This window comes from Oncorhynchus masou, unplaced genomic scaffold, assembly GCF_036934945.1.
Source record: "Oncorhynchus masou masou isolate Uvic2021 unplaced genomic scaffold, UVic_Omas_1.1 unplaced_scaffold_1643, whole genome shotgun sequence".
In the NCBI taxonomy this organism is placed as follows: Eukaryota; Metazoa; Chordata; class Actinopteri; order Salmoniformes; family Salmonidae; genus Oncorhynchus; species Oncorhynchus masou.
Window position 1 is genome coordinate 30,560 of NW_027006539.1, and position 15,384 is coordinate 45,943.

The window sequence follows — 15,384 nt, forward strand, 5'->3', positions numbered from 1 at the left end:
GGGCTGGGTTAGGGTATGGTAATGGTAGTTACAGTAGGGCTGGGTTAGGGTATGGTATGGTAGTTACCGTAGGGCTGGGTTAGGGTATGGTATGGTATGGTAGTTACAGTAGGGCTGGGTTAGGGTATGGTAATGGTAGTTGCAGTAGGCCTGGGTTAGGGTATGGTAGTTACAGTAGGGCTGGGTTAGGGTATGGTAATGGTAGTTACAGTAGGGCTGGGTCAGGGTATTGTAGTTACAGTAGGGCTGGGTTAGGGTATGGTAATGGTAGTTACAGTAGAGCTGGGTGAGGGTATGGTAATGGTAGTTACACTAGAGCTGGGTGAGGGTATGGTAATGGTAGTTACAGTAGAGCTGGGTGAGGGTATGGTAATGGTAGTTACAGTAGGGCTGGGTGAGGGTATGGTAATGGTAGTTACATTAGGGCTGGGTTAGGGTATGGTAATGGTAGTTACAGTAGAGCTGGGTTAGGGTATGGTAATGGTAGTTACAGTAGGGCTGGGTGAGGGTATGGTAATGGTAGTTACAGTAGGGCTGGGTGAGGGTATGGTAATGGTAGTTACAGTAGGGCTGGGTGAGGGTATGGTAATGGTAGTTACAGTAGAGCTGGGTGAGGGTATGGTAATGGTAGTTACAGTAGAGCTGGGTGAGGGTATGGTAGTTACAGTAGGGCTGGGTTAGGGTATGGTAATGGTAGTTACAGTAGGGCTGGGTTAGGGTATGGTAATGGTAGTTACAGTAGAGCTGGGTGAGGGTATGGTAATGGTAGTTACAGTAGAGCTGGGTGAGGGTATGGTAGTTACAGTAGGGCTGGGTTAGGGTATGGTAATGGTAGTTACAGTAGAGCTGGGTGAGGGTATGGTACTTACAGTAGGGCTGGGTTAGGGTATGGTAGGGTAGTTACAGTAGGGCTGGGTTAGGGTATGGTAGTTACAGTAGGGCTGGGTTAGGGTATGGTAATGGTAGTTACAGTAGAGCTGGGTGAGGGTATGGTAATGGTAGTTACAGTAGGGCTGGGTTAGGGTATGGTAATGGTAGTTACAGTAGGCCTGGGTGAGGGTATGGTAGGGTAGTTACAGTAGGGCTGGGTTAGGGTATGGTAATGGTAGTTACAGTAGGGCTGGGTTAGGGTATGGTAGTTACAGTAGGGCTGGGTTAGGGTATGGTAATGGTAGTTACAGTAGGGCTGGGTTAGGGTATGGTAATGGTAGTTACAGTAGGGCTGGGTTAGGGTATGGTAGTTACAGTAGAGCTGGGTGAGGGTATGGTAATGGTAGTTACAGTAGGGCTGGGTTAGGGTATGGTAATGGTAGTTACAGTAGGGCTGGGTTAGGGTATGGTAATGGTAGTTACAGTAGGGCTGGGTTAGGGTATGGTAATGGTAGTTACAGTAGGGCTGGGTTAGGGTATGGTAATGGTAGTTACAGTAGGGCTGGGTTAGGGTATGGTAATGGTAGTTACAGTAGGGCTGGGTTAGGGTATGGTAATGGTAGTTACAGTAGGGCTGGGTTAGGGTATGGTAATGGTAGTTACAGTAGGGCTGGGTGAGGGTATGGTAATGGTAGTTACAGTAGGGCTGGGTTAGGGTATGGTAATGGTAGTTACAGTAGGGCTGGGTTAGGGTAATGGTATGGTAATGGTAGTTACAGTAGGGCTGGGTTAGGGTATGGTAATGGTAGTTACAGTAGGGCTGGGTTAGGGTATGGTAATGGCAGTTACAGTAGGGCTGGGTTAGGGTATGGTAATGGTAGTTACAGTAGAGCTGGGTGAGGGTATGGTAATGGTAGTTACAGTAGGGCTGGGTTAGGGTATGGTAATGGTAGTTACAGTAGGGCTGGGTTAGGGTATGGTAATGGTACTTACAGTAGGGCTGGGTTAGGGTATGGTAATGGTAGTTACAGTAGGGCTGGGTTAGGGTATGGTAATGGTAGTTACAGTAGGGCTGGGTTAGGGTATGGTAATGGTAGTTACAGTAGGGCTGGGTTAGGGTATGGTAATGGTAGTTACAGTAGGGCTGGGTTAGGGTATGGTAATGGTAGTTACAGTAGGGCTGGGTTAGGGTATGGTAATGGTACTTACAGTAGGGCTGGGTGAGGGTATGGTAATGGTAGTTACAGTAGGGCTGGGTTAGGGTATGGTAGTTACAGTAGGGCTGGGTTAGGGTATGGTAATGGTAGTTACAGTAGAGCTGGGTTAGGGTATGGTAATGGTAGTTACAGTAGAGCTGGGTGAGGGTATGGTAATGGTAGTTACAGTAGAGCTGGGTGAGGGTATGGTAATGGTAGTTACAGTAGAGCTGGGTTAGGGTATGGTAGTTACAGTAGGGCTGGGTTAGGGTATGGTAATGGTAGTTACAGTAGAGTTGGGTTAGGGTATGGTAGTTACAGTAGAGCTGGGTTAGGGTATGGTAATGGTAGTTACAGTAGAGCTGGGTTAGGGTATGGTAGTTACAGTAGGGCTGGGTTAGGGTATGGTAATGGTAGTTACAGTAGAGCTGGGTTAGGGCATGGTAGTTACAGTAGGCCTGGGTTAGGGTATGGTAATGGTAGTTACAGTAGAGCTGGGTTAGGGTATGGTAGTTACAGTAGGGCTGGGTTAGGGTATGGTAATGGTAGTTACAGTAGAGCTGGGTGAGGGTATGGTAATGGTAGTTACAGTAGAGCTGGGTGAGGGTATGGTAATGGTAGTTACAGTAGGGCTGGGTGAGGGTATGGTAGTTACAGTAGAGCTGGGTGAGGGTATGGTAATGGTAGTTACAGTAGAGCTGGGTGAGGGTATGGTAATGGTAGTTACAGTAGGGCTGGGTTAGGGTATGGTAATGGTAGTTACAGTAGGGCTGGGTTAGGGTATGGTAATGGTAGTTACAGTAGGGCTGGGTTAGGGTATGGTAGTTACAGTAGAGCTGGGTTAGGGTATGGTAGTTACAGTAGGGCTGGGTTAGGGTATGGTAGGGTAGGGCTGGGTTACAGTAGAGCTGGGTGAGTGTAATGGTACTTACAGTAGGGCTGGGTTAGGGTATGGTAATGGTAGTTACAGTAGGGCTGGGTTAGGGTATGGTAATGGTACTTACAGTAGGGCTGGGTGAGGGTATGGTAATGGTAGTTACAGTTGGGCTGGGTTAGGGTATGGTAATGGTAGTTACAGTAGGGCTGGGTTAGGGTATGGTAATGGTAGTTACAGTAGGGCTGGGTTAGGGTATGGTAATGGTAGTTACAGTAGGGCTGGGTTATGGGGTATGGTAATGGTAGTTACAGTAGGGCTGGGTTAGGGTATGGTAATGGTAGTTACAGTAGGGCTGTATGGTAATTAGGTAATAGGGTATGGTAATGGTAGTTACAGTAGGGCTGGGTTAGGGTATGGTAATGGTAGTTACAGTAGGGCTGGGTTAGGGTATGGTAATGGTAGTTACAGTAGGGCTGGGTTAGGGTATGGTAATGGTAGTTACAGTAGGGCTGGGTTAGGGTATGGTAATGGTAGTTACAGTAGGGCTGGGTTAGGGTATGGTAATGGTACTTACAGTAGGGCTGGGTGAGGGTATGGTAATGGTAGTTACAGTAGGGCTGGGTTATGGGGTATGGTAATGGTAGTTACAGTAGGGCTGGGTTAGGGTATGGTAATGGTAGTTACAGTAGGGCTGGGTTAGGGTATGGTAATGGTAGTTACAGTAGGGCTGGGTTAGGGTATGGTAGTTACAGTAGGGCTGGGTTAGGGTATGGTAATGGTAGTTACAGTAGGGCTGGGTTAGGGTATGGTAATGGTAGTTACAGTAGGGCTGGGTTAGGGTATGGTAATGGTAGTTTAGCTGGGTTAGGGTATGGTAATGGTAGTTAGGGCTGGGTTATGGGGTATGGTAATGGTAGTTACAGTAGGGCTGGGTTAGGGTATGGTAATGGTAGTTACAGTAGGGCTGGGTTAGGGTATGGTAATGGTAGTTACAGTAGGGCTGGGTTAGGGTATGGTAATGGTAGTTACAGTACTGGGTTAGGGTATGGTAATGGTAGTTACAGGGCTGGGTTAGGGTATGGTAATGGTAGTTACAGTAGGGCTGGGTTAGGGTATGGTAATGGTAGTTACAGTAGGGCTGGGTTAGGGTATGGTAATGGTAGTTACAGTAGGGCTGGGTGAGGGTATGGTAATGGTAGTTACAGTAGGGCTGGGTTAGGGTATGGTAGTTACAGTAGGGCTGGGTTAGGGTATGGTAATGGTAGTTACAGTAGAGCTGGGTTAGGGTATGGTAATGGTAGTTACAGTAGAGCTGGGTGAGGGTATGGTAATGGTAGTTACAGTAGAGCTGGGTGAGGGTATGGTAATGGTAGTTTACAGTAGAGATGGGTTAGGGTATGGGTAGTTACAGTAGGGCTGGGTTAGGGTATGGTAATGGTAGTTACAGTAGAGTTGGGTTAGGGTATGGTAGTTACAGTAGAGCTGGGTTATGGTAGGTATGGTAATGGTAGTTACAGTAGAGCTGGGTTAGGGTATGGTAGTTACAGTAGGGCTGGGTTAGGGTATGGTAATGGTAGTTACAGTAGAGCTGGGTTAGGGTATGGTAGTTACAGTAGGCCTGGGTTAGGGTATGGTAATGGTAGTTACAGTAGAGCTGGGTTAGGGTATGGTAATGGTAGTTACAGTAGGGCTGGGTTAGGGTATGGTAATGGTAGTTACAGTAGAGCTGGGTTAGGGTATGGTAGTCACAGTAGAGCTGGGTTAGGGTATGGTAATGGTAGTTACAGTAGGGCTGGGTTATGGGGTATGGTAATGGTAGTTACAGTAGGGCTGGGTGAGGGTATGGTAATGGTAGTTACAGTAGAGCTGGGTGAGGGTATGGTAATGGTAGTTACAGTAGAGCTGGGTGAGGGTATGGTAATGGTAGTTACAGTAGAGCTGGGTGAGGGTATGGTAATGGTAGTTACAGTAGGGCTGGGTTAGGGTATGGTAAGGGTAGTTACAGTAGGCCTGGGTGAGGGTATGGTAATGGTAGTTACAGTAGGGCTGGGTGAGGGTATGGTAATGGTAGTTACAGTAGGGCTGGGTTAGGGTATGGTAATGGTAGTTACAGTAGGGCTGGGTGAGGGTATGGTAATGGTAGTTACAGTAGGGCTGGGTGAGGGTATGGTAATGGTAGTTACAGTAGGGCTGGGTGAGGGTATGGTAATGGTAGTTACAGTAGAGCTGGGTTAGGGTATGGTAGTTACAGTAGGGCTGGGTTAGGGTATGGTAATGGTAGTTACAGTAGGGCTGGGTTAGGGTATGGTAATGGTAGTTACAGTAGTAGCTGGGTGGGAGGGTATGGTAATGGTAGTTACAGTAGAGCTGGGTAGGGTATGGTAATGGTAGTTACAGTAGGGCTGGGTTAGGGTATGGTAATGGTAGTTACAGTAGGGCTGGGTTGAGGGTATGGTAGTTACAGTAGGGCTGGGTTAGGGTATGGTAATGGTAGTTACAGTAGGGCTGGGTTAGGGTATGGTAATGGTAGTTACAGTAGGGCTGGGTTAGGGTAATGGTAGTTACAGTAGGGCTGGGTTTAGGGCTGGGGTATGGTAATGGTAGTTACAGTAGGGCTGGGTTAGGGTATGGTAGTTACAGTAGGGTATGGTAGTTACAGTAGGGCTGGGTTATGGTAATGGTAGTTACAGTAGGGCTGGGTTAGGGTATGGTAATGGTAGTTACAGTAGGGCTGGGTTAGGGTATGGTAATGGTAGTTACAGTAGGGCTGGGTTAGGGTATGGTAATGGTAGTTACAGTAGGGCTGGGTTAGGGTATGGTAATGGTAGTTACAGTTAGGGCTGGGTTAGGGTATAATGGTAGTTACAGTAGGGCTGGGTTAGGGTATTAATGGTAGTTACAGTATGGTAATGGTAGTTACATGGTAGGGCTGGGTTAGGGTATGGTAATGGTAGTTACAGTAGGGCTGGGTTAGGGTATGGTAATGGTAGTTACAGTAGGGCTGGGTTAGGGTATGGTAATGGTAGTTACAGTAGGGCTGGGTTAGGGTATGGTAATGGTAGTTACAGTAGGGCTGGGTTAGGGTATGGTAATGGTAGTTACAGTAGGGCTGGGTTAGGGTATGGTAATGGTAGTTACAGTAGGGCTGGGTTAGGGTATGGTAATGGTAGTTACAGTAGGGCTGGGTTAGGGTATGGTAATGGTAGTTACAGTAGGGCTGGGTTAGCTGGGTGAGGGTATGGTAGTTACAGTAGGGCTGGGTTAGGGTATGGTAATGGTAGTTACAGTAGGGCTGGGTTAGGGTATGGTAATGGTAGTTACAGTAGGGCTGGGTTAGGGTAATGGTAGTTACAGTATGGTAATGGTAGTTACAGTAGGGCTGGGTTAGGGTATGGTAATGGTAGTTACAGTAGGGCTGGGTTATGGTAGGTATGGTAATGGTAGTTACAGTAGGGCTGGGTTATGGTAGGTATGGTAATGGTAGTTACAGTAGGGCTGGGTTAGGGTATGGTAATGGTAGTTACAGTAGGGCTGGGTTAGGGTATGGTAATGGTAGTTACAGTAGGGCTGGGTTAGGGTATGGTAATGGTAGTTACAGTAGGGCTGGGTTAGGGTAATGGTATGGTAATGGTAGTTACAGTAGGGCTGGGTTGGGTTATGGTAGGTATGGTATGGTAGTTACAGTAGGGCTGGGTTAGGGTATGGTAATGGTAGTTACAGTAGGGCTGGGTTAGGGTATGGTAATGGTAGTTACAGTAGGGCTGGGTTAGGGTATGGTAATGGTAGTTACAGTAGAGCTGGGTTAGGGTATGGTAATGGTAGTTACAGTAGGGCTGGGTTAGGGTATGGTAATGGTAGTTACAGTAGGGCTGGGTTAGGGGTATGGTAATGGTAGTTACAGTAGGGCTGGGTTAGGGTATGGTATGGTAGTTACAGTAGGGCTGGGTTAGGGTATGGTAATGGTAGTTACAGTAGGGCTGGGTTATGGTAGGTAGGGCTGGGTAATGGTAGTTACAGTAGGGCTGGGTTAGGGTATGGTAATGGTAGTTACAGTAGAGCTGGGTTAGGGTATGGTAATGGTAGTTACAGTAGGGCTGGGTTAGGGTATGGTAATGGTAGTTACTGTAGGGCTGGGTACAGTAGGGTATGGTAATGGTAGTTACAGTAGGGCTGGGTTAGGGTATGGTAATGGTAGTTACAGTAGGGCTGGGTTAGGGTATGGTAATGGTAGTTACAGTAGAGCTGGGTTAGGGTATGGTAATGGTAGTTACAGTAGGGCTGGGTTAGGGTATGGTAATGGTAGTTACAGTAGGCCTGGGTTAGGGTATGGTAATGGTAGTTACAGTAGGGCTGGGTGAGGGTATGGTAATGGTAGTTACAGTAGGGCTGGGTTATGGTAATGGTAGTTACAGTAGGGCTGGGTTAGGGTATGGTAATGGGTTACAGTAGGGCTGGGTTAGGGTATGGTAATGGTTACAGTAGGGCTGGGTTAGGGTATGGTAATGGTAGTTACAGTAGGGCTGGGTGAGGGTATGGTAATGGTAGTTACAGTAGGGCTGGGTTAGGGTATGGTAATGGTAGTTACAGTAGGGCTGGGTTAGGGGGTAATGGTAGTTACAGTAGGGCTGGGTTAGGGTATGGTAATGGTAGTTACAGTAGAGCTGGGTTAGGGTATGGTAATGGTAGTTACAGTAGGGCTGGGTTAGGGTAATGGTAGTTACAGTAGGGCTGGGTTGAGGGTATGGTAATGGTAGTTACAGTAGGGCTGGGTTAGGGTATGGTAATGGTAGTTACAGTAGAGCTGGGTGAGGGTATGGTAATGGTAGTTACAGTAGGGCTGGGTGAGGGTATGGTAATGGTAGTTACAGTAGAGCTGGGTTAGGGTATGGTAATGGTAGTTACAGTAGGGCTGGGTGAGGGTATGGTATGGTAGTTACAGTAGAGCTGGGTGAGGGTATGGTAATGGTAGTTACAGTAGGGCTGGGTTAGGGTATGGTAATGGTAGTTACAGTAGGGCTGGGTGAGGGTATGGTAATGGTAGTTACAGTAGGGCTGGGTTAGGGTATGGTAATGGTAGTTACAGTAGGGCTGGGTATGGTAATGGTAGGTAGGGCTGGGTTAGGGTATGGTAATGGTAGTTACAGTAGGGCTGGGTTAGGGTATGGTAGTTACAGTAGGGCTGGGTTAGGGTATGGTAATGGTAGTTACAGTAGGGCTGGGTTAGGGTATGGTAATGGTAGTTACAGTAGGGCTGGGTTAGGGTATGGTAATGGTAGTTACAGTAGGGCTGGGTTAGGGTAGGGCTGGTAATGGTAGTTACAGTAGGGCTGGGTTAGGGTATGGTAATGGTAGTTACAGTAGGGCTGGGTTAGGGTATGGTAATGGTAGTTACAGTAGGGCTGGGTTAGGGTATGGTAATGGTAGTTACAGTAGGGCTGGGTTAGGGTATGGTAGTTACAGTAGGGCTGGGTTAGGGTATGGTAATGGTAGTTACAGTAGGGCTGGGTTAGGGTATGGTAATGGTAGTTACAGTAGGGCTGGGTTAGGGTATGGTAATGGTAGTTACAGTAGGGCTGGGTTAGGGTATGGTAATGGTAATGGTAGTTACAGTAGGGCTGGGTTAGGGTATGGTAATGGTAGTTACAGTAGGGCTGGGTTAGGGTATGGTAATGGTAGTTACAGTAGGGCTGGGTTAGGGTATGGTAATGGTAGTTACAGTAGGGCTGGGTTAGGGTATGGTAATGGTAGTTACAGTAGGGCTGGGTTAGGGTATGGTAATGGTAGTTACAGTAGGGCTGGGTTAGGGTATGGTAGTTACAGTAGGGCTGGGTTAGGGTATGGTAATGGTAGTTACAGTAGGGCTGGGTTAGGGTATGGTAATGGTAGTTACAGTAGGGCTGGGTTAATGGTAGGTATGGTAATGGTAGTTACAGTAGGGCTGGGTTAGGGTATGGTAATGGTAGTTACAGTAGGGCTGGGTTAGGGTATGGTAATGGTAGTTACAGTAGGGCTGGGTTAGGGTATGGTAATGGTAGTTACAGTAGGGCTGGGTTAGGGTATGGTAATGGTAGTTACAGTAGGGCTGGGTTAGGGTATGGTAATGGTAGTTACAGTAGGGCTGGGTTATGGGGTATGGTAATGGTAGTTACAGTAGGGCTGGGTTAGGGTATGGTAATGGTAGTTACAGTAGGGCTGGGTTAGGGTAATGGTATGGTAATGGTAGTTACAGTAGGGCTGGGTTATGGTAATGGTAGTTACAGTAGGGCTGGGTTAGGGTATGGTAATGGTAGTTACAGTAGGGCTGGGTTAGGGTATGGTAATGGTAGTTACAGTAGGGCTGGGTTAGGGTATGGTAATGGTAGTTACAGTAGGGCTGGGTTAGGGTATGGTAATGGTAGTTACAGTAGGGCTGGGTTAGGGTATGGTAATGGTAGTTACAGTAGGGCTGGGTTAGGGTAATGGTATGGTAATGGTAGTTACAGTAGGGCTGGGTTAGGGTATGGTATGGTAGTTACAGTAGGGCTGGGTTAGGGTATGGTAATGGTAGTTACAGTAGGGCTGGGTTAGGGTATGGTAATGGTAGTTACAGTAGGGCTGGGTTAGGGTATGGTAATGGTAGTTACAGTAGGGCTGGGTTAGGGTATGGTAATGGTAGTTACAGTAGGGCTGGGTTAGGGGTATGGTAATGGTAGTTACTGTAGGGCTGGGTGAGGGTATGGTAATGGTAGTTACAGTAGGGCTGGGTGAGGGTATGGTAATGGTAGTTACAGTAGGGCTGGGTGAGGGTATGGTAATGGTAGTTACAGTAGAGCTGGGTGAGGGTATGGTAATGGTAGTTACAGTAGGGCTGGGTTAGGGTATGGTAGGGTAGTTACAGTAGGCCTGGGTGAGGGTATGGTAATGGTAGTTACAGTAGGGCTGGGTGAGGGTATGGTAATGGTAGTTACAGTAGGGCTGGGTTAGGGTATGGTAATGGTAGTTACAGTAGGGCTGGGTGAGGGTATGGTAATGGTAGTTACAGTAGGGCTGGGTGAGGGTATGGTAATGGTAGTTACAGTAGGGCTGGGTGAGGGTATGGTAATGGTAGTTACAGTAGAGCAGGGTTAGGGTATGGTATGGTAGTTACAGTAGGGCTGGGTTAGGGTATGGTAATGGTAGTTACAGTAGAGCTGGGTGAGGGTATGGTAATGGTAGTTACAGTAGGGCTGGGTGAGGGTAATGGTAGTTACAGTAGAGCTGGGTGAGGGTATGGTAATGGTAGTTACAGTAGGGCTGGGTTAGGGTATGGTATGGTAGTTACAGTAGGGCTGGGTGAGTGAGGGTATGGTAATGGTAGTTACAGTAGGGCTGGGTTAGGGTATGGTAATGGTAGTTACAGTAGGGCTGGGTTAGGGTATGGTAATGGTAGTTACAGTAGGGCTGGGTTAGGGTATGGTAGTTACAGTAGGGCTGGGTTAGGGTATGGTATGGTAGTTACAGTAGGGCTGGGTTAGGGTATGGTAGTTACAGTAGGGCTGGGTTAGGGTATGGTAATGGTAGTTACAGTAGGGCTGGGTTAGGGTATGGTAATGGTAGTTACAGTAGGGCTGGGTTAGGGTATGGTAATGGTAGTTACAGTAGGGCTGGGTTAGGGTATGGTAATGGTAGTTACAGTAGGGCTGGGTTAGGGTATGGTAATGGTAGTTACAGTAGGGCTGGGTTAGGGTATGGTAGTTACAGTAGGGCTGGGTTAGGGTATGGTAATGGTAGTTACAGTAGGGCTGGGTTAGGGTATGGTAATGGTAGTTACAGTAGGGCTGGGTTAGGGTATGGTAATGGTAGTTACAGTAGGGCTGGGTTAGGGTATGGTAATGGTAGTTACAGTAGGGCTGGGTTAGGGTATGGTAATGGTAGTTACAGTAGGGCTGGGTTAGGGTATGGTAATGGTAGTTACAGTAGGGCTGGGTTAGGGTATGGTAATGGTAGTTACAGTAGGGCTGGGTTAGGGTATGGTAATGGTAGTTACAGTAGGGCTGGGTTAGGGTATGGTAATGGTAGTTACAGTAGGGCTGGGTTAGGGTATGGTAGTTACAGTAGGGCTGGGTTAGGGTATGGTAATGGTAGTTACAGTAGGGCTGGGTTAGGGTATGGTAATGGTAGTTACAGTAGGGCTGGGTTAGGGTATGGTAATGGTAGTTACAGTAGGGCTGGGTTAGGGTATGGTAATGGTAGTTACAGTAGGGCTGGGTTAGGGTATGGTAATGGTAGTTACAGTAGGGCTGGGTTAGGGTATGGTAATGGTAGTTACAGTAGGGCTGGGTTAGGGTATGGTAATGGTAGTTACAGTAGGGCTGGGTTAGGGTATGGTAATGGTAGTTACAGTAGGGCTGGGTTAGGGTATGGTAATGGTAGTTACAGTAGGGCTGGGTTAGGGTATGGTAATGGTAGTTACAGTAGGGCTGGGTTAGGGTAATGGTAGTTACATGGTAATGGTAGTTACAGTAGGGCTGGGTTAGGGTATGGTATGGTAGTTACAGTAGGGCTGGGTTAGGGTATGGTAATGGTAGTTACAGTAGGGCTGGGTTAGGGTATGGTAATGGTAGTTACAGTAGGGCTGGGTTAGGGTATGGTAATGGTAGTTACAGTAGAGCTGGGTTAGGGTATGGTAATGGTAGTTACAGTAGGGCTGGGTTAGGGTATGGTAATGGTAGTTACAGTAGGGCTGGGTTAGGGTAATGGTATGGTAATGGTAGTTACAGTAGGGCTGGGTTAGGGTATGGTAATGGTAGTTACAGTAGGGCAGGGTGTAGGTACAGACTAGATCTTACCGTGGGGGGTTCAGGGCCAGGCCTGTCGTTGGGCTCCTGAGGCTGCGGGGGCTGCGACGTCTCCACTGGGGGGCTGAGGGCTGATTCACTGCTGCTCCTTACGAGCAGGGGAGTGTCTGGAGTAGAGGACACGGACAGGTCAGTGGGGAAAAGGATGACATCACAACATTGATCTATTATTTAAAACAATACAAGCCATACGAGCGTATAGACCCCAAGCCTGGCAGTTCTCCAACATGTCTGTGAAAACAAATCGAACTCTCTGACACCATTTTGTATTTAATGTCTCTGTGTCCACTATGAAGGAAGTTACAGGCAGTTTCGCAATCTCGGTTTCATCCGACCAGAGAATCTTGTTTCTCATGGTCTGAGAGTCTTTAGGTGTGTTTTGGTAAACTCCAAGCGGGCTGTCATGTGTCTTTTACTGAGGAGTGGCTTCCATCTGGCCACTCTACCATAAAGGCCTGATTGGTGGAGTGCTGCAGAGATGGTTGTCCTTCAGGAAGGTTCTCCCATCTCCACAGAGGAACTCTAGAGCTCCGTGGGAGTGACCATGGGGTTCTTGGTCACCTCCTGACCAAGGCCCTTCTGAACCTCCCTGACCAAGGCCCTTCTCCCCGATTGCTCAGTTTGGCCGGGCGGCCAGCTCTAGGAAGAGTCTTGGTGGTTCCTAACTTCTTCCATTTAAGAATGATGAAGGTTCCAAAAATACAGTGGCCTGCAGAAATGTGTTGGTCCCTTCCCCAGATCTGTCTCGACACAATCCTGTCTCGGAGCTCTACGGACAATTCCTTCCACCTCACGGCTTGGCTTTGCTCTGAGATGCACTGTCAACTGTGGGTCCTTATATAGTCAGGATGAACCTGAGCTCAATTTTGAGTCACATAGCAAATGGTTTGAATATTTATGTGAGGGAAAGGGGATACCTAGTCAGGTGTACAACTGAAATGTGTCTCCGCATTTAACCTGAATCAGAGAGGGCTGCCTTAATCGACATCCATATCTTTGGCACCACAACTGTAACCCACTGCCTTGTTCAGGGGCAGAACAACAGATTTGTACCTTGTCAGCTCCGGGATTTGATCCAGCAACCTTTCGGGTTACCTGCCTCCTCTAACCGCTAGGCTACTTGCCTCCTCTAACCACTAGGCTACCTGCCTCCTCTAACCACTAGGCTACCTGCCTCCTCTAACCACTAGGCTACCTGCCTCCTCTAACCACTAGACTACCTGCCGCTCTAACCGCTAGGCTACCTGCCTCCTCTAACCACTAGGCTACCTGCCTCCTCTAACCACTAGGCTACCTGCCTCCTCTAACCACTAGACTACCTGCCTCTCTAACCTCTAGACTGCCTGCCGCTCTAACCACTAGACTACCTGCCTCCTCTATCCACTAGACTACCTGCCTCTCTAACCTCTAGACTACCTGCCGCCTCTATCCACTAGACTACCTGCCTCCTCTAACCACTAGACTACCTGTCTCCTCTAACCACTAGGCTACCTGCCTCCCTCCTCTAACCACTAGGCTACCTGCCTCCTCTAACCACTAGGCTACCTGCCTCCTCTAACCACTAGGCTACCTGCCTCCTCTAACCACTAGGTTACCTGCCTCCCTCCTCTAACCACTAGACTACCTGCCTACACTAACCACTAGGCTACCTGCCTCCTCTAACCACTAGACTACCTGCCTCCTCTAACCACTAGACTACCTGCCTCCTCTAACCACTAGGCTACCTGCCTCCCCTCTAACCACTTGGCTACCTGCCTCCTCTAACCACTAGACTACCTGCCTCCACTAACCACTAGGTTACATGCCTCTCCTCTAACCACTAGACTACCTGCCTCCTCTAACCACTAGGCTACCTGTCTCCTCTAACCACTAGACTACCTGCCTCCTCTAACCACTAGACTACCTGCCTCCACTAACCACTAGGTTACCTGCCTCTCCTCTAACCACTAGACTACCTGCCTCCTCTAACCACTAGACTACCTGCCTCTCTAACCACTAGGCTACCTGCCTCCTCTAACCACTAGGCTACCTGCCTCCTCTAACCACTAGGCTACCTGCCTCCTCTAACCACTAGGCGGAAAACCACTAGGCTACCTGCCTGAGGGAATGAGAGAGAGCGAGAGAGAGAGGGAGCGTGAGAGAGAGAGGGAGCGTGAGAGAGAGAGCGAGAGAAAGAGGGAGAGCGAGAGAGAGAGAGCAAGAGAAAGAGGGAGAGCGAGAGAGAGAGGGAGAGCGAGAGAGAGAGAGAGAGGGAAAGAGAGAGAGCGAGAGAGAGAGGGAGGGAAAGAGAGAGAGCGAGAGAGAGAGGGAGAGAGAGAGACAGACAGACAGAGAGACTCTCTAGCCTAAGTGTTGGGAGGGAGATTGACAAGACAAAGTCTGTTTCCTTATCAGGCTAATCAGAGACAGAGCGTGTAAAAACAGCTGGAGTCAGCCAAAGACACTGTCTGAAACAGACCCCTCCCTCCTCAGACCCCCCCTTCAACCACCCTGTCACACCCTAGCTAAATAAACACTCCTCACACAACCACCCTGTCACACCCTAGCTAAATAAACACTCCTCACACAACCACCCTGTCACCCCCTAGCTAAATAAACACTCCTCACACAACCACCCTGTCACCCCCTAGCTAAATAAACACTCCTCACACAACCACCCTGTCACCCCCTAGCTAAATAAACACTCCTCACACAACCACCCTGTCACCCCTAGCTAAATAAACACTCCTCACACAACCACCCTGTCACCCCCTAGCTAAATAAACACTCCTCACACAACCACCCTGTCACCCCCTAGCTAAATAAACACTCCTCACACAACCACCCTGTCACACCCTAGCTAAATAAACACTCCTCACACAACCACCCTGTCACACCCTAGCTAAATAAACACTCCTCACACAACCACCCTGTCACACCCTAGCTAAATAAACACTCCTCACACAACCACCCTGTCACCCCCTAGCTAAATAAACACTCCTCACACAACCACCCTGTCACCCCCTGGCTAAATAAACACTCCTCACACAACCACCCTGTCACCCCCTAGCTAAATAAACACTCCTCACACAACCACCCTGTCACCCCCTAGCTAAATAAACACTCCTCACACAACCACCCTGTCACCCCCTAGCTAAATAAACACTCCTCACACAACCACCCTGTCACACCCTAGCTAAATAAACACTCCTCACACAACCACCCTGTCACCCCCTAGCTAAATAAACACTCCTCACACAACCACCCTGTCACCCCTAGCTAAATAAACACTCCTCACACAACCACCCTGTCACCCCCTAGCTAAATAAACACTCCTCACACAACCACCCTGTCACCCCCTAGCTAAATAAACACTCCTCACACAACCACCCTGTCACCCCCTAGCTAAATAAACACTCCTCACACAACCACCCTGTCACCCCCTAGCTAAATAAACACTCCTCACACAACCACCCTGTCACCCCCTAGCTAAATAAACACTCCTCACACAACCACCCTGTCACCCCCTAGCTAAATAAACACTCCTCACACAACCACCCTGTCACCCCCTAGCTAAATAAACACTCCTCACACAACCACCCTGTCACCCCCTAGCTAAATAAACACTCCTCACACAACCACCCTG

At 48.5% G+C, this 15,384-nt stretch overlaps 1 protein-coding gene across 1 annotated transcript in view; it reads right to left on the reverse strand.

Moving 5' to 3' along the window:
* LOC135531554 (partitioning defective 3 homolog B-like) overlaps positions 1 to 15,384 on the reverse strand; it is a gene marked incomplete at both ends in the record, with an annotated part of 94,368 nt that overhangs the window by 13,434 nt on the left and 65,550 nt on the right. Inside the window, one exon of the mRNA XM_064959564.1 lies at positions 11,751 to 11,866. Within this exon, the coding sequence (XP_064815636.1) occupies positions 11,751 to 11,866 (116 nt within the window). The remainder of the gene's footprint in view (positions 1 to 11,750; positions 11,867 to 15,384) is intronic.